This window comes from Cicer arietinum, chromosome 6 (genome assembly GCF_000331145.2).
Source record: "Cicer arietinum cultivar CDC Frontier isolate Library 1 chromosome 6, Cicar.CDCFrontier_v2.0, whole genome shotgun sequence".
NCBI lineage: Eukaryota > Viridiplantae > Streptophyta > Magnoliopsida > Fabales > Fabaceae > Cicer > Cicer arietinum.
The window spans coordinates 19483104-19506418 of record NC_021165.2 but is presented as its reverse complement, the minus strand read 5'-3'; the positions used below and the strand labels follow the sequence as shown (position 1 = coordinate 19506418).

The 23315-nt window shown below is 29.4% G+C and overlaps 2 protein-coding genes across 3 annotated transcripts; one reads left to right on the top strand and one right to left on the bottom strand.

Annotated features, from left to right (window-relative positions):
• The first annotated feature begins 7429 nt into the window (after nt 1-7429).
• On the top strand, nt 7430-12275 carry LOC101509969 (protein LIGHT-DEPENDENT SHORT HYPOCOTYLS 10). The gene is made up of 2 exons (XM_004505438.4): nt 7430-8022; nt 11943-12275. Exons 1-2 carry the CDS (start codon nt 7542-7544, stop codon nt 11957-11959), a joined length of 498 nt encoding a protein of 165 aa, XP_004505495.1. The 5' UTR covers nt 7430-7541; the 3' UTR covers nt 11960-12275.
• A 4521-nt stretch (nt 12276-16796) lies between these two features.
• LOC101509429 (trihelix transcription factor ENAP2-like) lies at nt 16797-20090 on the bottom strand. Of its 2 annotated transcripts, none has more exons than XM_004505436.4 (2): nt 19065-20090; nt 16797-17103 (listed from the first exon to the last, which is right to left on the bottom strand). In XM_004505436.4, exons 1-2 carry the CDS (start codon nt 19957-19959, stop codon nt 17087-17089), a joined length of 912 nt encoding a protein of 303 aa, XP_004505493.1. In that variant the 5' UTR covers nt 19960-20090; the 3' UTR covers nt 16797-17086. The 2 variants fall into 2 exon arrangements, with proteins under 2 accessions (XP_004505493.1, XP_004505494.1); XM_004505437.4 differs by having other exon boundaries at nt 16797-17100.
• Nucleotides 20091-23315: the final 3225 nt, after the last annotated feature.

Genomic DNA, 23315 nt, shown 5'->3' with positions numbered 1-23315 from the left:
AAACGTCTTAATTGAACACAAAGACATAAAAGTGTCATCCTTGTTATGTCCAATAATGTGTTTATCAATTCCTTAGTATACGTGCAATCACTAATGTACCCAATATCTTATATTGATCTATTTTGATGTTGTCACATTCATTTCACATATCACTTTATCGAGAGGCTCAAGAAAAAACTTCTATTATGCAGGAGGGATGAATCATATCTATATCGCTCACACCCCTTCTACATAGTTTATTGTAGACCAAATAATCACTATTATAATTTTCATGTTATTGATAAGGTTTGATGACTTTAAAGTATACAACTCTTCAAGTAGGGATCATAATGACTTCAAGTTGAAGAACTACCACTATGATCACATGAGAATTGTTAATTATACTTGCATAACTATTATGTAACGTTCACATAACGGATCAATCTAGTATAAAAATTACTCATAATATTTATAACTTTATGAAAACTTGATATTTCATATACATGACCTATGATATGTGATCATTATTAGTCTACTCGCATCATTGTCTCTATGTATAATTGTCGTCTCATTTAACAGTAAAACTTGACCACCGACTACTTAAAAATAATGTTATTATGTTCAATGATGTCTCATGATTAAGTCACACTTAATGTTCCATAAAATAGATTAACCATTCTAAAGATTTTGTATGCTTTAAGTAAATCCGCATAATAAATTAAAATGTTTCATATTACTATATAAATAATAGTCAGTGTCATGATACAAATAATAATCAATGAAAAATTATTGGTCTCTAGGGCTAACTCTCACAAATATATGACACAATCTGAGGGCTTTGAAAATCCAAAGGATGTTGGAAAGGTATTCAAGTTACAAAGGTCCATTTATGGATTGAAGCAAGTTCTAGATGTTGGAATCTTCGTTTTAACAAAGTTGTAAGACAATTTGGATTCATAAAGAATGAAGGTAAACCTCGTGTCTACAAGTAGGTTAGTGGGAGCACAATAGTGTTTGTGGTCTTGTATGTGGATGACATATTGCTCATTGGAAATGGTATCCCTACATTACAAAACATGAAAATGTGTTTAGGGAATTGTTTCTCAATGAAGGACTTAGGTGAATCCTCCTATGTGTTAGGAATCATAATCTATAGAGATAGATCACTGAAGCTACGCAACCTGAGTGAAAGTATATATGTTGACAAAGTACTTGGGCGCTTTAATATGCATGACTCCAAGAAATGACTTTTGTCTATGTCGCATGACGTCTACATGTTCAAAGAACAATACCCTACTTCATCAGATGAGAGGGAATACATGAGTAAAGTGCCATATGCCTTGACAATAGAATATATCATGTACACCTTGATATGTACTAGACCAAATGTCTCGTATGCATTGCGCACGACGAGCTGGTACCAATCAGATCCCAATGAGGGTCGTTGGATCACAATTAAGAACATCTTAAAGTATTTGAGAAGGACTAAGGATTCGTTCTTAGTTGATGGTGGTGAGGAATAACTCGTTGTAAATGGTTTTACACTGATACTAGCTTTCAAACTGATAAAAATGGCTCAAGTTGTAATCTGGCTATGTGTTTTTACCAAACTCATGAGTTTTCTATGATCTTAAGCTTCCAAATATCTTTTGATCCTTTCTCATAAATCTTCTTATTACTAATATGATTTCAGAACGATAATGTTCATCTTCTGTTGAGATCGACATCAACTCTGTCGCTTATGTCGCCAAACACAAAGGGCTTATTCACTTTGATCTTTGACACGTCATCTTTGTTGATGACATACTCCATCATATCTCATCTATTGAGAATAGCAAAGATAGAGAAGCCACATTTGATTTTTTCGTATTTTGATTATTCTAATATTAAAGAATACGACTATTCAACCCGTGGTGAAAAATGCTATAGTGACACAAATAGAGAAGATGATGATTCAGATAAAGAGGAGGAAATTTTGACTTCATCAACTTCTATTTTTCGAATGACTACTGCAAACAACCAATACAATTTTGCTTTTCATAGGTTCAAAGATTCCAGAATTGACACAGTGATTCCTTTCATGTCAATCAAGCCAGAAATTGATGGATCCATTATCAAGATCGGACAGATTATCTGCTTCCTTTGTGCATTCAAGTCAGAAGATGATTCTCGCACTACTTCATTTTTTGATTCATCCTTAAGAAAAAATGAAATTTATCTCACAAGATTCGATTTCTTCATCTCACATTGTGACTTGTTTGTTCCATGTTAAAGATCATTTTGACCACCTCTATCTCCATGGTGTTTTCATCACTATGTTCGATCCAGACGAAGACTTCCTTTCATTATGTCATAAATTAATTATCCAATTGATTAGTTAGCTAACTGATATTGTAATTCAAGCTCTCTGTGATGATGTCACTTGTCAGGTTGCCAAAGGGTGTTAAGAGTTTTGGACAGAATTAGTTATCTAATTGGTTAGTTATGAATTTGTTTGTTTGTTATATTTAATTAGCTTTTAGTTTGGTACTTAATTTCTCTCTATAGAGTTAGTTAGCATTTAATAGTTAGTTGCTTTTAATATACAGAGTTCTAACTGATTTCTCCATAGGTGACTTATCCATCTTTGCTATTCTCCATATATAAAATAAGAGATATGGAAAATTTGTGTAGAACCCTATATTAGCAATTACGAACTTTCTACATCTCAATTTTCCAAAACTCTTTTAATCATTTCTCTACAAACCCTCTTTTTTACTAATACCCAGAGTTCTCCATTTACTGCTACAACATTTTTTCACACCTTAATTCTTTCAAGTACTATTATTGTATTTTTTTTATCTCTGTATCTAATTATTTATTTCTTTTTCATCACATCAATGGCCATATTTCTTATTATATTTTTCTTAATTTTTTGTGTCAACTTCTCACTTCTCTCACATTGAGAATTTAGAAAATTACCTTAGAAGATAATTTGAATTGATTGTTATAGACCGTCTTATTATCAATTGAATGAATAATTTTTTTACTAAACAAACAATATTCATTATTTAAATTGATAGGAATTACATCGATCAACAATATATTTCAAAATTATTTAAATTGATAGGAATTACATCAATCAACAATATATTTCAAAATTGTTAAAGTTAAAATCAAAATCATTGATTGAATTTGCACTAGATTAAAGTCAATCTGATATCAAACGAATACAACAAGAAGACAGAAAACTAAAACAGCATCGCAACAAGACGAAAAATCAAAACAATTTCACACTAATACGATTAAATAAAAAACAAACCTAACAAGTGTGAAGATCACTTCTATAGATAAAAGAAAATGCAAAAAGCGATTTAGAAGAATGGTTTCAAACCAAAAATGGACACTAAATCACCCTCTAAAACGAAGAAAAATGAAATTAAATAAAAGAGACGAAGAAGGCTGCCACTATAGTTTAAGAAGAGCAACAGTTGCCATCAGGGTTCAAGAAAGACACGAGAATGAATAATTTTAAGAAAATTAGATTTTATACCCCCACACTTTGACCCTTATCTTCACAATTTATGAAAAATCCAATTTTACTGCAATCATTTTCATCTCTTTTTATTGAAAAATTTTACATTCATTGTTTACCCTATACAAATACGAAATTTTCAGTTTGAAATTTTATTTTTCAAAAATTCGGATTAAAATATAACATTATCATCAAAAATTTTAAAAATTTAATATGAAAAAAAAATTTATACCAAAAATTTCTAATATGTAAAACAAATTGGGAAAAAAAATTATATCAGAATATCTGTTATACAAAAAAAATTTGAGAAAAATATTTTCATTTTAATGAAAACTCAATTTTCGATTTGTAAAAAGAAACTGAAATTTTTTTGTTAGATCAGAAATTTCTAATATGTAAAAAAAATTGAAAAAAAAATTAAAAACTTCATAAACAAAATTTTCAATATATAAATAAAATATAAATACGAATACAAAAAACAGACTGATATTATTTTAAAAAATTGTATTTTCTACGACAATATTTTTGAAAATTCATATAAAAATTAGTAAAATGTAAGACATAAGTTAAAACGTGGATTATAAAATTCAATTCTCTAATCTTAGTTTATTTGATTTTTGACATGAGCATCTTCATGGGCCCCTCATTTTTAGAGCTTGGTCGGTTGTCATCTCCATCAAATTTCACGTCTTCCTCAGTTTTCTTTACAAAATCATGGCAAGAAAGAAATTACTAAATTATACTATATATGCTGATTATAAGCGACAAAAAAACAACCACATTTATCCGGGGGAAAAAACAACCAGATTAATATCGTGGCAGACCAACACTGTTTTTTTAATAAACAAAAATGTTGGATTCCAATTATTCATAAGAGTTATAGCATACCGCAATAATCAACACTTATTAAAGTTTGAAGCGAATTTTAAGAAAATACTTGATAAAAATATAGAAGCTTTTTTAAAAAAAATAATCTTAATCTAATTTTTTTATCAATTATATATATATATATATATAAAGTAAGATACATTTGATATTATATAATATTTATTTTCTATCAATTGATACTTAATTAAAATAAAGGACATGTTTGTTTAAAATATTTATTTACCTAATATACTAACTATTAACTAATATATATCATTTTTTTCAATCATTCACATTTAGATTTACATTTAAATTTCACAATATTTTCTCATTTCAAATCTAAATCATATCTTTCTTATATATTCTTTCTCTCATTTTATTATTTCTTTCTTTCATTGCAACAATTTATATTAAATTATAAATATTTGAATGATAAATATAAAAATTATGGAATAAATATTTATCGTTGATAAATATAAAAATTATATAATAAATGTTAATCACTTATAATAAAATATATGACAAATATTCATTATTGATACATAAAAAATGTGAGACACATATTTGTCACTGGTAAATTAAAAAAATTGGATAAATATTTCTTCCTGATAAATATAAATAAATAAAAACAAGGGACAAATATATGTTATTGTTACATAAAAAAAAATATAGGATAAATATTTGTCACTGATAAATATAAATAATATGAGATAAATATTTATCACTCGTAAATATAAAAATACACGTCACAAAAATTTATCAATGACAAATAAAAAAATACAGGAAACATATTTTTCACTTAAAGATATTAAAAAAACACGGAAAAATATTTTTGTCATTGGTAAATATAAAAAATTACAAGACGAATATTTGTCATTGATATACAAAAATATGAGATACAAATTTTTCAATGATAAATTTAAAAAACACGGGATAAATACTTATCATTGATAAATACAAAAAAAAACATGGGATAAATAATTATATATGATACATATAAAAAACAATTTTTTCCATTTATATTAGATTATAGATTTTTCAGTTTGTAAATAATAAATATAAAAAAAAAGGATAAATATTTGTCACTAACAAATAAATAAATCAAACGATAAATATTAATCACTTATAAAAAAATATCGGACAAATATTATCATTTACACATATAAAATGCGGGACACATATTTTTCAACGGTAAACTTTTTTAAAAAATAAGATAAATATTTATCATTAGTATATATAAAAAACCAAAAAAATATATGTATTGATACATAAAAAGTTATGGAACACATATTTATTACTTATAAATACTAACAATTATAAGGTAAATATTTATCACTCATAAATATAAATAAAAATACAGGATAAATATTTGTCATTGATAAATAAAAAATACAGGAAACATATTTGTCACTTACAAATAATAAAAAATCACATTAAAAATATTTGTCATTGATATATAAATATAAAATGCGACAAATATTTGTCATTACATTAAACATACATGATATATATTTGTTATTGATAATTATAAAAAATTTACAAAATATATATTTATCGTTGATAAATATATAAAATACAAGATAAATATTTATCACTGATAAATATAATAAAACACAAGACAAATATATATTTTTTGATACATAAAATATACATGACTCATATTTGTCATTAATAAATATTATTAAAAAAATTAAAAAAGCATCAAAAAAATATATATGTCATTGATACGTGTGAATAAGAAGTCTACATTAAATAGAAAAGTGAATTTAACCAAAATATATGTGAATATATATATATATATATATATATATATATATATATATATATATATATATATATATTAAAATTTTAAATAAAGATGTGTTGGTTATTTTTTCAATTTAATATGTTAAGATTTTGAGATGTTTTTATATATTTTATATTAACATTGCTAAGTAAAGAGAGATGTCAAAGCAATATACACAAAAGCAATAATATGGGGCAGGATTTTATAATAATCTATTTTTTTGGCACCGACATAGTTCGGTACTTTTATGTCCTTTGTATATTTGAGTTACAGAACAACACTCTTTATTTTGTAACTACAGAATAATAAATATCCTCATATGATTTAAATATATTTTGTACATATTCTCCTGATGTATATATTTTAATTTGTACATATTCTTAAAGCAGGAGAAAGGAATCTGGTACAACCGATATATGAATATTCAAACAAAGTTAGTCCTATTGGCTCTTAAATATATTTGGTTAAGAGGGCAACAATTGGAAAGAGCATAAGGATTATGTTTTGGCAAATAAGGGCAAACAATAAGATTTATCATATTCTTGTAAGGAAATTGGAAGAATTGTGTAAAAAAAGTTTGAGAAGAAAACTTGAAAAAAAAATCATATATTGATGGTCAAAATTAAAAAACAAAACCATATAACTTTTTTATATGATTATATATTACTTAAATAATTTGTAATCACGATTATTTATATGATCAAGATTTAATCATTTTATTATCTAATCATAAAATTTCTCTTATTTAATATATATATATATATATATATATATATATATATATATATAATTTCAGTTATTTGATGCTTGGGTCGTATATATGACTATGTATATATATTATAAATAAGTGGAGTTTAATTTAAAAATAATAATAATAAGCAAAGCTTAAAGGGAGTGTATTTAATTATGGGCGGAAGTAGAGTTAAATGGTTTAGGAGAGATTAACTTTTATTGGCAACCATTAGAAAATTAATAATTACATTAATTTTTCACTTATTGAGTCTATTCTTTCGCATAAAATTTAAATTAAAAAAGAGATACAAATATATAAAAGTGGGAGGAAAAAAAGATAATGAAGACAAATAAACTATGATGGTATATAAAATATTATTCGACAATTAAATAAAGTTCAAATAAATAATTAATGAACATGTGAGATTACACCGTACACTATTTGTATTTATGTACAAAAGTGAATTATTAGAAAAATATTCTTCTAGGTTAAAAAAACAAACATAAAATGTCTAGTGAGTGATCTCCAATCTCCATATATAGTCCATTGATCTTCTCCTACAATCTCTCCTCCCTTTTTTCATAAACATAAAATATTCTTTTTTTTCCTTTATTTACAAATAAACCAAATATCTTCCATCTCATTATTCACTAAGAAACACAATGTCCAGCAATCATGGTAAGGAATTACAAGAACCTGAATCATCAACCAATCAAGTAGCGACACTTAGCCGCTACGAATCTCAAAAGAGAAGAGACTGGAACACTTTTGGCCAATACTTGAAAACCCAAAAACCACCAGTTCCACTTGTTCATTGCAATTCCAACAATGTGTTGGATTTCCTTCGTTACTTAGACCAGTTCGGAAAAACTAAGGTTCATATACAAGGTTGTATGTTTTATGGAAACCCTGAACCACCTGCACCTTGTAGTTGTCCTCTTAGACAAGCTTGGGGAAGCTTAGATGCTCTTATAGGAAGACTTAGAGCTGCTTATGAAGAAAATGGTGGGTCCCCTCATACTAACCCTTTTGCAACTTCTTCTATTCGTCTTTATCTTAGGGAGGTTCGAGAGTGTCAAGCTTTGGCTAGAGGTATACCTTACAAGAAGAAAAAGAAAGGAACAACTCATGAATCTCCTAATGGTAATACTTTATTCTTTCTTTTAATAACTTATGTTAATTAATTGGATAACCATCTAGATTGTTTTACTTTAATTATATAATAATCATTAATTATTAGAGCAATTTTGGATTTTATACCATGCATATATAAATGAAAAAACTTAAAAATACGGATAATTAAAATTAAAATCGTATTAACTCAGTAAAATATAAAAGGATCGATGTTGTATATAACTTTTGAGACCAAAGAAATTAGTGTTTTATTTAGTTTCTTTCAAATTCATGAACCTTGCCAATATTCATACTCCATAAAGTCATTGAGCTGTGTTGGTCGTGTGTGTTTATTATTGGCTAAAAGTTATGAATATGACTATTATTATTATAATTCCAGATATATATCATAAAATAGGAGAAACATAAAGAAGACTGGATTGAATATTAACATAAGAAGAACAATGATATTTGAATACATTTTTAAACGCAAATATAAACACAAATACAAGTGACTCTTCATACAATTTTCCCTCTTCATTTAATTTTTTTTTTTACTTTCTCCCTTTTTATCTCTCTTTTTTCATTTTTTTTAAGTCATTATCCAAATTTATATTGTTTGATTAGAATTATCAAACTTTCTGTTCAAATCTATTAACCAAGTTTTGTAAGGAATTAACCATATTGTTTTAAGTTATTAACCAAATTTATATTTTGTTTGATTAGAATGGCCAAGTTTTCAGTTCAAATTCATTAACCAAATTGTTCACAATATTAACCATGTTTCTTAAAGCTATTAATCAAAATACATTGTTTGATTCAAATCTATTAACCAAATTGTGAAAGGAATTAACCATATTATTTTAAGTCATTAACCAAATTTATATCTTGTTTTAAGTCATTAACTAGGTTTACGAAAGGCAAAATTTGAAACTCTACATTGTGGAAAAAAATGAAATGAAAAGTCATTGCAAGTGAGGAGATAATGTTGTTCAAGTTACTTCATAAAAAATTTAATTAAAACCAGTAAATAAAAGGAAGAAGGAGGAATTATGAAAGAAAGAAAAGATGAATGTGTGAGGTTTATTTTTGTAGAGGAAGATAAAAAAAAGTGAAAAAAAAGAGATAAAAGGGGGAGAAAGTAAAAAATAAATAAATAAATAAATTAAATGAAGTGAGAGATTGTATAGAGGGTCTCTTGTATTTATGTTTGTATTTGTATTTAAAAATGTATTTAAATATCATTACTCTGAACATAATTACATCAAGTTATAGTAAGATTTATATAATAAATGAGTAACAAGTGATCAATATAACTAATTATATTAATTAATTAATTATTATACTTAATTTATATTAACATATGTTTAATAATTATTGTAGTGATTAAGATTGGAATGAATAAATCAATTAATATCCCCGCGTACAGACATAGAATTGAACTAATTACATTGCAACAAAAACATTTTTATGGCATATATCAATCGAATTATTTATCATTTTCATGCTTACTAATTTCGGCCTTTTATAAACTAAGCAGATTTTTGTCCTATGAATGGTTAAGTGAGATGTGTCCCACTTTCTCTAGTTACTAAGCATATTAAAACAATTAAATGTTTTGAAAACATGTGACTATAAGTTATGTCCCAAATAAAACACCTGATCAACTTATAAAATTTGTTATAATGCACATTTTTGTACTAACAAAGTCATGATTAATGAATGGAATCTTTCAGATAGATGTTGGAGAAACTTGATGGTAATTAAATATTCCCCACCATCCTCAATTCACTAGTATACCCCACTTATAGCTATCTTTAGTGAACAAGATCCTTACAAGGGGTGATTTGATATATACTAATTATTTTTCTTTTTTCCCACTAGCTATGTTTATTTCACCATGCATGCATGTACCTTGATTAGATCGTGTCTTTTGATTCATAAAAAAATGTATATATGCTTAGTAGTACTGATTTAATTTTTAAGTATTTTCACTATTTTGGAAAGAAACAAGTATTTTGTTTGGTTAGGCGAATGCTTGAGCTTTGTGCTTCCCGTCACATGTTTTGTCGGGTTTTAATTCAAGTGAAAAACATCTAGACACGTTTTGTATTTTGTATAGCAAATATATATTTTATAGACTGCTTGAATGTACAAAACTCTCTTGGTTTCAAGTAATTATATATTGTACTCAACTTGTCAAAATTTAGGACTTAGGTTGTGTGTAATGAAGTGCGAGTTTTGAAATTATCGATCTAAATCTCCTTTAATTTTTTATTTCTTTTAATATTTTTTTTCATTTAATAGAAAATTTATATAAGATAGATCATGTATATAAAATTTTATCTAAATTTAAAATTATTTGATATGTTATTGAGACCTATGAAGATTAACTATGTTCAATACAAGGGTATAAGACATTAATTTTAATATATATATATATATATATATATATATCAAATGATTTTAGAATATTTATGTAAAATTTGACATATATAATCTATATAGTATAAAATTTCAATCGAAACCTTAAAAAATTGATTTAAAAAAAAATAAAATTGACAAAAATAGAGAAAATTGAGAGAGATCGAGAGAATCAAAATTCAATGAAACTGCATGTAGTGACATGATCTTGAACAGATGTTCGATCAAATATCAGACAATTCAAATTTCAAAGTAATAATATTTGTTTAAAAAATCAAATTTTATTTTTAAATTTATGTCGTTCGATCTTGATCAAACGATTAAGATAGTGTGAGTGTCTGGTTGCACCTAACCCAAATTTTACTGCACATTTTGATTTTAAGACACAATAAATTAAGGTACATGTGTATTATTGTTTTTTTGAAAGGGTACATGTGTATCTTGATTACTGAGCTTTGTAAAACTTTTGTGCGAGCTTCTTCAACATATTGCTTCCTCTAACATAACATTAATGCATAAATTATGTGTGGCCTCTGCTGGTACTTAGTTAGGGTTTGGTTTTCTTTCTGAAGTTTTGGCCAGTAATCTAGCATATATGGCCGTGCCAGTGGTGGATCTTTTTGGGAGCGGGGCCACGACATCCTTATATTTTTTTAAATTATTCTTTTTATATAGGTTATCAAAATAATAGTGATAAATTATTAAAATATCTTTAAATCTTTGTAGTTAGTTTTGAGAAGCATCTCGCCTTTCCCTTCTCCACCTATGTATCTCTCTCAGTTCAATTCGTTCTCCCTCTCTTATAATTTATACTAATAAAATATAATAAAATTAATACAATAATCTATATATATATATATATATAGATAAACTATCTAATATAAAAGGATAAACTAACTAACAACGAACCGACAACTTCTAACATTTTAGTTAGCAACTCAACTACTATCTATTAACAAATTTTTACATATTAACAATTGATATATGATATAGTGGGATACTATTTTTTAATTGTGAATTTTTTTAATTAATTTATGTATTTCTTTTAGAAGTTACACGATGTTTAAACATAAGAAAATTGATACATCTTTCAAGAAGAAAATTTTTGACAAAGACAAAAATCGTAAAATAGATATATTTTATTTAATTAAATTATGTGAAATTCTAAAAACTTGTGTGAATTGTGTGACTGAAAATTGTAAAACTTGTAAGAATTGAAATTCTAACTTTTTTGAACTTATCGACTATCTATAAATTGTATGAAACTCTAACAAAAATTATATAACTTTTAAAAATTTCAATTATAATATTTTAGTTAATACTTGTCGCTCACCGGCTCCCCCCGAAATCTTGTGCAAGATCCTCCACTGAGTGTCAGTATGAATTAGTTATTTTGATTAATATATAACAAAAAAATAATATATATGCAAAGACTTCATAATTTCTTCTCATGTTTTTTCTTTTTTTTGAAAGCAATTGGTTTGAGTAATTCTCTTGTGTCATACTAAAGGATTCCCTTCTTGCAGGAAAATGTGGCATATAAACTAAAATGGAGGAGTTCATATATACTTATAAGGTTTGGTTTCTATACAAGGTAATTTAATGGCATCGCATAGTACTCTTGAAAGGATTCTGTTTCGTTAATTAATTATTTGGGAACTTATTGTAACAATATGCGGCAGTGAGACCTTGAATAGAAGGCTAGTTTGGTGTTTGATATATTTACCTACATTCTATCACATTATCTTTAAAAAATTCATCATTATTTACGTATAGTGTTGTGTATAATATCCTTCTATGTCAACTTTTCATAGATAGTTGTAAGATTTTAATTCTATATACGTCTGTTTTCTTTTTTACTCAAATAAGAGTCGGTTAGCTTGGGTATATTAAAACAAAAACCTTCATATTAATTCTTTATTATGTGTGTTAATTTGGTCATGATCTTCATCTTATTTGGCAATGGAGGAAAGATTACTTTCTTAGGGACAGATGACAATGTCGATGAGAGAAACATGTTAGGTCAAATGTTGTTTTGCACTGTTAACAAAGAAAAGAGAAAGCAAGAGGAAGAAGAGAAACAACCACGCTAGGGTTTCATAACATAGAATGAACCAAAACCAAAGTTAATAGGGTTACAATGAGTATATATATAAAAGAATAGAATTGTCTAGAATTGTCTAAAATACCCTTACTACTAATATATAATAATATTATCTAACATCTCCCCTCAAACTCACGATGCATTAACATGGAGCATCGAGAGTTTGTCAACTAAAAAAAAAACGAAAATGTTTAATGGAATGCATCTTTGTGAACAAATCAGCAATCTGTAAAGAAGAAGAGACAAACGGTAGAGTAATGATTATATGCTGAAGATGATGACGAGAGGGGTAACGAGGAGGATCAACAATCGCAGGAGGTGGTTGGACAGCTGGGGGGACAAGAGGGATGTCACCAAAGAAGAAGCAACAATCAAAGAGAAGAACCAAACCAACAAAAAAATCAAACCGAAAAAGGAGCGATCAAAAAAAGGAGCAACAACCATATCAAAATCAACAGATAGGAACAACCAAAGAAGTAGCACCACGAAACAACCATATCAAAATCAACAGATAGGAACCACCAAAGAAGTAGCACCACGAAACCAAATCCAAACAAACCAAGGAGCAACAACCATATCAAAATCAACAGATAGGAACAACCAAAGAAGTAGCACCACGAAACAAAATCCAAACAAACCAAGGAGCAACAACCATATCAAAATCAACAGATAGGAACAACCAAAGAAGTAGCACCACGAAACAAAATCCAAACAAACCAAGGAGCAACAACCATATCAAAATCAACAGATAGGAACAACCAAAGAAGTAGCACCACGAAACAACCATATCAAAATCAACAGATAGGAACAACCAAAGAAGTAGCACCACGAAACCAAATCCAAACAAACCAAACCAAATAGAACCAAACAAAACTAAATCATATCAAACCAAACTAAACAAAGAGAGAAGCAACAAAGCAAATCACTAGAGAGATTAGCAATCAAACAGAAGAAGCAACAGACAGAGCGACAACACAGAAGATCAAATTTTCAGCCTCATCCAAGTATCCAACCCTTCCTAGAAGGTCAATCATACAACCATAATGCTCAATCTGAGGCACAATTCCAAATCTCTCCATTTCTTTGAAGCATCTTCTTCCTTCCTCTACCAAACCACAATGGTAAGCAGATAACACACTAGTCATTGTTATCTCATTCGATTCAAATCCTTCCCGTAACATTGCTGCGAATACTTCTAACGCTTCCTTCGCACAACCATTGACACCATAACCATTTATCAAAGCATTCCAACTAAGCACATTCTTGACAGGCATACAATCAAACATAAACCTACCCACCACAACATCATCATCCTCACAATAACCATGAACCATACTAGTCCAAGAAATAACATTCTTATCCTTCATCTTATCAAACAAATCCCTCGCCAAATCCATACACCCCATTTTCACATACCCATCAATCATAACATTAGAAGCAACAATATCTCTATCAGGCATAACATCAAAAAGCTTCCTGGCCTCACTCATATCCCCACACCTAGCAAACCCAACAATAACAGCAGTCCAAGAAACCAAACTTCTCACAAACATTTCAACCAAAGAAGTCCCAACATACAAATTAACACAAAACCCATTTTTCAAAACAACACAATGAACCTCCAAACCTTCTCTCAAAGCCATACAAATAATGAGACAAACACAATCACTGAGACAAAATAAATTAGGGATAACCTGGTGCTGTGCGAGCATGATTTCTCCCCCTACAGACGTCTTTTTACCGATCCGACCGTTGAAGACGAAGACCTGAATGTTGTGAACCTTCTGTCCAAAAATCAGCCAAATCCAACGGTTAACGAATGCGCAATCGATGTTTTTGTGAGACTGATTTAACAAAATCGGGAACAAGGTTACTCTTCTCTTTTCTCTTTTGGTGGTTGCCTTTTCTATCAAAATAGTCTCTCTCTCTTCTCTACGGTAGATCCCAGGATGATAATTCTCAATCATCTCTTCATAACGATCAATCAAAATCCCCCAATAACCATGCAAATAATAATGATTCTCAAAGTAAACTTTACCACCCATTGTTCTTTTTAGCTCGGTTGGTTAGAGCGTCAAACCCTAATGGCTTGTGGAAAGGTTTATAGAACCCTAATAATTTTTTTTTTTTTTTATTGATCTACTAAAAATTAACGAAAAACTACAAAGAAAGGGTAAAGCAGAATTAGGACACGGAAAATCTCACTGAATATTGGAATGTTAGAAAAGATAAACTATAATTATATTCCCTAATTGTTGGGAACTCGACAACGGAATAGAGGCGAGATCGTTCAAGGAGGATCGAAATAGGCTCTAGATACCATGTTAACAAAGAAAAGAGAAAGCAAGAGGAAGAAGAGAAACAACCACGCTAGGGTTTCATAACATAGAATGAACCAAAACCAAAGTTAATAGGGTTACAATGAGTATATATATAAAAGAATAGAATTGTCTAGAATTGTCTAAAATACCCTTACTACTAATATATAATAATATTATCTAACATGCACAACTTTGATGGATTGAGTTGAGAAGAGATAAGGAGATGTTAATGTGTAGTTTACTTAGAGTGGCTTTTTTAATTAAAAAACAAAACACCATGCTCATTTTTAATTAATAACAAAATATTTTCACTAGGTAGTTTTTTCTCTATATATACACATATATAGAACATATCACCTAATATATCAAATAATTTTAAATTAATTAATATAAAATTTTATATGTATAACTTATATAATAGTACGTAATTTATAATTTAAAAATAAATTTTATAATACGGATATTTTAGAGATGTTACATATTAAATTTGACATCATAATATCAACTAATCCTAACCCATATATAATTTATGGATTTGCTAATTATACTTACTCAACTTTTTATGAGTGTAATTAACAACATATTACATATTATACTTTAATAAGGCACGTTTGAAAAAAAAAATTAAGTTCGTATTGTTAATTTATATTTATTAAAAAAATATTGGGGTGTAAGGATTTGTTAACTTACACTCGAGCTCACTCAATTTTTTAATTGGTGTAAATTAATAAGTTACACTTAAATTTATAGTTATAAATTGTTGATTTACATCAATTAAGAAATAAACAAAACATGTAGTGTAATTTTGCAAGTATATAACACATATCAAGTAATAGGAGATTTAATACGAGAAAGTGGAAGATCTAACTTTGAACCATTCAATTATAAATACATCAATAGTCATGATTAAAAACTATTAATGTATCACATAATTATTTAAAAAAATTGTATAATTTTTTATTTTTATTTTAATCATTTATGATTTGATTTATCACTAATAATTATTTCTCTTACTTTTTTAATAAAAATCATCTCATTTAATATATATATATATATATATATATATATATATAAAACAACATTTTTTTTTTCGAAAAGGGGGCAAAACAGGCCAAAAAAACAAAACATAGATCTCTTTATTTAGCTTTCCTTTTTGCTTAAACGACATCGATATCCCTCTATTTTTTGGATAATAGAGGCTACGGCGTGATTGAGAAGAGCCAATGAGATATATAAATATAAATATATGTGTCAAAGTTTTTTCAAACACTCTATAGCCTCTAATAATACAGTCATATTCTCCAAAATAATTAGTTGAATTACATCTCAAAACACTGACACAAAAATAGAAGAGAGAATAAAAAATTTAGATACAAATTTAAAGTACTATCATACCTAATATACAAATACATAGGCCCAGATCAACAACCTAGTTTTCTTAGTCATCACATTAATAATCATTCCTAAATAGATGTACATTTGTAGAATATTGGTGTCAAAGACTAATAATATTTTTTAAACTTCTAAAAACAAATAATTTTTCAAACTTCTAAATAAATATTATCTCCATTTCTATTTTGTCAAAAAAATATATATTAAAATTAATTTCATTTTCAATTTTCAATGCAACGCAGATTATTTTTTTCAATTGTTCTATTTAATTATTCTTATGTATACTAATTTCAAAGCATTAATTCTACTTTGTGTTATTAACGGTGAAAAACATACAAATAGTTAATGAAGATAATTTAGCTAAATAAATATATATTTTTTTATTATATTTCTTAATATACGTGCTAAAATCTTTAACGACTTTATTTTGAACGAGAGCAATATTTCTTGTTTATTGGTGTTATTTATACATTATTCCTTTCTTATTCCAATTGATTTTATGAAAGACTTAAAAGATCAAGGCAGAAAGTTATGCATAAAAATAATATCAATAACTTAAGCCATCATTATAACTCCAATTGAATTTAACAAATGAAAGTTTCCACCGAGTAAGCCAATCCACAATCTCTTTGTTCATTTATATTCTGGTGTTCCTCAAAGGTGATATAAAAGAAAGAAAAATTACTACACAAAAGCAAGCATTACATTATAAATACAACCAAACCTCAACCTCACTGTGAAATACCTTTCCTATATTATTATTTTCATTCGAAAAAAGAGGGCTATATATGCTTCCATGTCCAAAAGGTAAAATCTATCTATTCTTCCCAATAGGGTTCTCTATCACCGCTTGCTATGATAAACTGTCTGCTGCAGGGGGAAAGAACAAATAAATAGTCATGACCAAGAATACAAAAATATTGAAAATTATATGAAACTATTCAACCCAACAGAAAGAAACAAAACAAAAACAAAGCACATAATCTTCAATATTTAGCAACAACTGTATTAAATAAGGTTATGCTGAGAAAGATACTGCAAAGATTGAATTAATGGACACAAGTGTCAATTAAAGGAAACTATTCTTTCAAAATAATAGTTGTACACATGAAAATCAAAATGTACCATTACATCTACTATATAAATTGAATTATAATTAAGTAGATCCTTTAAGCAAGGTCTCGGTTCGACGCTTGTGAATGGAAAACATGTGGTTGAGAGGGAAAACCCCGCTAAAGATGGCCACGAAGGTCCTCTAACAAAAATTAATCATCGGCAAAGTCGGTAGATACTTCACACCAATAACACGTACTACTAAAAAAAACTACCGGTAACATTTTACTCACAATAAGAAAGTGTTATATAATACAAGAGCTCACAAATCTTGGAAATTTTTGTAAGCATATGAGGCGGAGATGATGCTTTGATCACTATAGGTGCAATGGGACAACAAGACAAAAGACAAGCCTAAGCCTCTTCAGTCACATATTAAATTCATATATTTTCTTACAGTATAATACTATTACCCCACACTGCCGACAAATGATGGAACAGCTGTTTAAGGAACAACCAGTTTTTGCCTCATAAAAGTTGTGTCCAGTAAATTTTGGTTCCAAGGATAAAACCTTATGGCTCAATGTCAATGAATTGAGGAAATGTTTGACCATATCCAACCAAGAAGACACGCTGAACTAGTCTTACAAGGCATTCTATATGGGCATACAAACAAACTCTTCTTTTTAAACCAAATATCACAAGTCCTGTCTTACATTTTTATAGCAAGTGTTTTGAGCTTTTGAGGGTCTGAAACAAGATTTAGTGGAAGCAAGAAAAACTTTTTTTATTAAAAAGTATATATAAGAAAGTGTTCTGTTTTTGTTTGTTTCCCACTGAAATATAAAGAAAACATGAAAATAAAAAATCTGTACTAAAAATGGAGATTATGTGGAATACCATCATTCAGTCAGTCTGCAACGCAAAAAAATTATAAAATAAACTTAATCAGATGAGAAAAATGCATAGGTATTGCCATACTTTGAAATGCCAAAGAGGAGATGAACCTAAGTATGTGAAAATAATATTCTGGGAACAGGCCATAAATGAGTAAAACTATAGGATAAGTCAATCTTATTACAAAGTCAGATCCAAGTGTGTATCACATACAAGTGGGGCCACTTGAACCTCAATAAACAACTTTTCTTCACAATAAAGCATATAATCGGAAACCAACATGCAGGTTTCTAAAGGGAGAATGAGAGAAACGAAAAAATTATTTCCATCACAATCCCAAGGACAGTATATATATAAAAAATACACCTGATCAAAACAGTCTCTAAGCAAGCTAAAGCATATTAGTTTCAAAAAATTCATAAACAAAAAAAAACTTCAAATTAGTTCTATTAGTAAGAATTCGTGTAATATAATTATCAATTCCAAAAAATAACTCATATCATGATACAAAACACTAAAAACATCAATTTTCTTCTACCAACTACAAATAACCAATAAGGAACTATTTTTCCCCTATGGCTTTAGTACAACTCAAGGAACAAAACAAGTACCGTTCAGTTACCATTATCACAAGTCACATGAATTTCCAACTTCATCAGCAAGCAACCGTATAAAACCAATTTTATGCATCACTACGATTCCACAAGCCCCCAATAAATGTTCACCATATGCAATCAAACAAAACAATACACCAATCCATGACAAATAATACTATCATCATAAAGTCAAATGGATAAGAAAAACATCAGAGCAACAGAAACAAACAAACAAACAGAATGATCAAACAGCAGAAGCACAAATTTGAAAAAGAAAAAACTCACCGGAACCAGAAGAACGTTTGGAACGCTTGATTTTCTGAAGCTGAACCTGCGTTTCCATGAATAGCTGCATTCTCTGGAACTCCAAATCCTTCGCAAATTGCATCCTCTGTTTCTCTAATTCAACCATTTGTCTCTGTTTCGCATCTTCAACTCTCTCATATATATCGCCGAACCTCTCTATGGCCTGAGCTAGTTCTCTGAATCCGAACTCCAAATTCTTATCACTCTCCTTTCCCTTCTTCCCACTTCCCGTTCCACTGCTAGACCTCCATTCCTCCGACTCCTCGCTTTCTGCTTCTGCCGCCGCAGCAGCAGCAGCCGCGAAGGCCGAGAAATTCCGCCTGAAGGATGCGTCGTCCCTATTCGCAAGTGCCGGACGTTTCTGGGTCCCGGATCGGGGACCAACCGGATGTGAGATTATCCACGCCGGCGGCGGAGGCAGAGGAGGAGGTTTGACTGCGGCAGGGGTCGTCCGTACGTTTGCCGGCGGCGAGAGTTTTTTTATCGGAAAAGTATCGCCGATGAGGGCGTCGAGGCGGGAGAAGAATGACCAGGGACTCTGATAACCGCCGTCGGTTTCGGAAACCCTAGCCTTCTCGATCTTGTACTTCTTTTTAAGCGTGTCGATTCGGTTTTTGCACTGAACGTCGGTTCGGCGCGCTTTCCTGTTGTTGCCGGCGGCATGGATGTCGTTGACGGCATCGGCAACCTCCTGCCAGTGTTTCTGGCGGAGATTACCGCGGTTGAGGTCAAGATAGTGCTCACCCCAGGCGTCGATGAGGGTGAAAGTAGCATCTTCGCTCCAGCAGTCTTCCCGGCCGGTAAACGGCGATACCGACGGAGGACGCGGCGGAGCGGAGGTGAGATGAGACGGAGCTCCGTGGATGGAGTCCATGACGAGCGGTTGAGTTTGGGAAATCGGAGGACGGTTTAGTTTGGTCGGCGGACGGAGAAGGAGGCGAACTGAGGGAAGCTAATGTTTACGACGAGAGTAGTTTACCGTGCGGGAAAATACACTGCAATTGCAATTTTAGTTCTTTATTATTATTATTTTTTACAGTATTTTTTATTTTTAAAAATTTGCGCTTGTTTGTTTTTTGGGCCGTGGCTCGAGTCCGGCTTTCCTATATGGAGTTTTAGTGGGCTTTGAAAGAATACCGAAGTAAATTGCTTTTTACACTCTTCTTCTCCATTTAATTTATCGTTCATTCGTATGAGTCGCAATTGTATCGCTGATTTATATAAGATTAATATTATGTACATAAATGCAAGTAGGACAGGAAAAACTTAAATATAATTTCAGAGATAGAATTCATTAAATTTTAAATTTTATTGGTGAAAACGTTTCTCGCGTATGATATTTTTACTTGGTTAAGTTTTTAAAAATGAATAAATTATCAATGTTTTATTGTTTATTTTAGTTCAGCGCATGAGATTTGAAATTTGTTCTATCTATAATGAATATAAACAAAACAAAAAAACCAAATAGTTTTTAAAGAATCTTAGTTTAAATGTTTTCTTTACGTTAATTTAAATGTTGTTCAATCGTGTAGTCAAAAGATTTAAAAACCCAAATTATAAAACCTTTTCAAAATATATTAAAAATACTATGAATATTTTCAGATCTTTACTAATTGGAAGAGATTTTTACTTTTAAAATGTTTATTGTGATTTTGTATTGTAAATTGAACAATTTAACTTTTTTATTTAAATTATAAAATTAAATATGTTTTCAATCCCTCTAATATATCAACCTTTATTTTCAGTCCTTGTAAAAATATTTTAAATATCTTTAACATAATAACTTAACTATTTAATCTTTAATTTAAAGTTGTAGATACATTAATAAAGATTCAAGATTAAATAGTTAAATTATTAAATTAATGATCTTTTATAGTCTTATCAATATTATGTCATTAAAAAAAATCACTTAGAACATGCAAAGTGAATTTTTATAAAAAATAAGGTCTAAAATTGGTAACAAAAAATTTAGAATGACTAAAATTTAAAGAAACTTTTTTAACGAACTAAAAAAAATTGATATATCTCGTATGTTATCAGTACAATACTTGTAACTTTTTTTTTTACTAAAAGGAGCTTATAGTATTTCACTCATGATAAAGTTGAATACAAGTAGGTACGTCAATAAAAACATGAAAACTAGTTAGATGCTTGGTGAGTATAGGATATTTCATTGATTTGTCTCCTAATAAACTCGAGAATTTGAACAATAAGTGGAAAGTAAGATTCTATAGTCTTCAATGATAGCGCTAAATATCTATCACGCTCGGGACTGCAGCCCGTGCTTCTGCAGCTGCTGTGTTCGAGTATGTTGCTCGATAAAACCAGTTGTCCAACAGCTCAAACGCACACATGCGGACCAACTCGTTGTGTACCACGACATGGTTCCACAATTTGTTATTCATGCCCTTCCATATGCTCCAAATGGTTGCTGTGAAAAAGGCTAGTTGCTGCTGTTCGACGGATTTCAGAACTTGAAAAATAATTGCATCAATTGTAGAGTGCGTTGTTGTTGCAGCGAGGACAACATAAGTTCCACGACTAGGTGTGCAATATAAACAAGGCTGCCCTGTTGGGTAAAAGAGGATTGCTCATACACCCCTCGTTGTTTACTCACAAAATGATCCAGTAATTATCGGTGTTTTGGGCTGGGGGAGCATCCACGTTGATTTGGAAAATGGACTGAGTCAATTATGCCATACGGGCCAACATGTCTGAAACATCAGAAAGTTGGATTTGGTACTCCAATTAACCTTATACCCTCCTAAATTTTTAAAAACCTAAAATTATCCTTAAAAATTTCATTGACTGAATGGTAAAAAAATTACTCTAAAATCTCACCCCCTCAACCAAATTTCTGGTACACAAATTTTCATTACCGGAAAATTCGTTTTTCAAATTTTCGGTAGTACAATATGTTACCGGAAATTTCGCCAACAAATTTCCGTTAAACATTCACAACTGATAAAAATTTTGAGTCACGAGAAGTTGTTATATCATGGACAAGAGAGATCGGTTGACAAAATCGAGTAGCAGTTATCATTACTCGATTTGACGTAGAGACCGGAAAGAGAGGAAGAAAATCAAAATTAATTATTGGTTGTGATAGAGATGGCAAATATAAGTCAAATAAAAATAACATAAGTACTTCAACTAAAAGGTGTGGTTGTCCATTTAAACTTAGATCGAGACCACTGAAAAATGTTGAATGATGGATTATTAGTTTAATGTGTGGACTTCACTACCATGAGTTAGTGACTACTTTTGAGAATAATGCATTTATGGGACGCTTAAAAGAAAAAAATAAGAAACATGTTGGCAAGCTGACAAAGTATCATGTTGCACCGAGACACATCTTGTCATCTTTGAGATATCGAGATAAGGAGAATGTGACTAATATCTCTCAAATTTACAAGTGACGAAGCACATACATGAAGAATTTGAAAGGACCTATAACTAATATGCAACATTTGTTGAAGTTACTTGAAGCTGATAAGTATGCTTGTTGGAATAGGACTCATGGAGACTCCAACGTTGTGAGGGACATGTTTTGGACGCACCCAGATTCCATAACTTTGTTGAACATGTCTCATCTTGTATTGATCATGGATATCACATACAAAACCAACAAGTATAGGTTACCATTGTTCGAAATTGTTGGTGTAACTTTAACTAGGTTGATATTTAACGTTGCATTTGCTTATATGATTTGTGAGCGTCAAGAAAACTTTTGTTGGGTATTGGAGAAGTTAAAAGAGTTGTTTGTTTCAAACACCTCATTTCCTCAGGTAATCGTGACTGAAAGAGAACTTGCTTTAATAAATGCAATTGAAGTTGTATTTCCATCTTCAACAAATTTACTTTGTCAACTTCATATTAACAAAAAATGTTGGAGCCAAATACAAACAACATATATTAAAGAAAGATATATAGGAACTCATTCTTGAGTTGTGGAGGAAAATTGTTTATTGTTATGAAGAGAAGGAGTACGACGAACTTTTGCAAATGTTTGAGCAAGCATGTATCGATAATATTATTTTCTTTGACTACATCGAAGACACATGATTGAATCCTCACAATGAAATATTTGTTCAAGCATAGACCAATCGAGTATTTCATCTGAGAAATACTACGACTAATAGGTACGTCAACAAAACTTTGTATTTTGTTTTATATTTATACTTATATATATGATTAAACATGCATGATAGAATTTTTATTGAAATAATA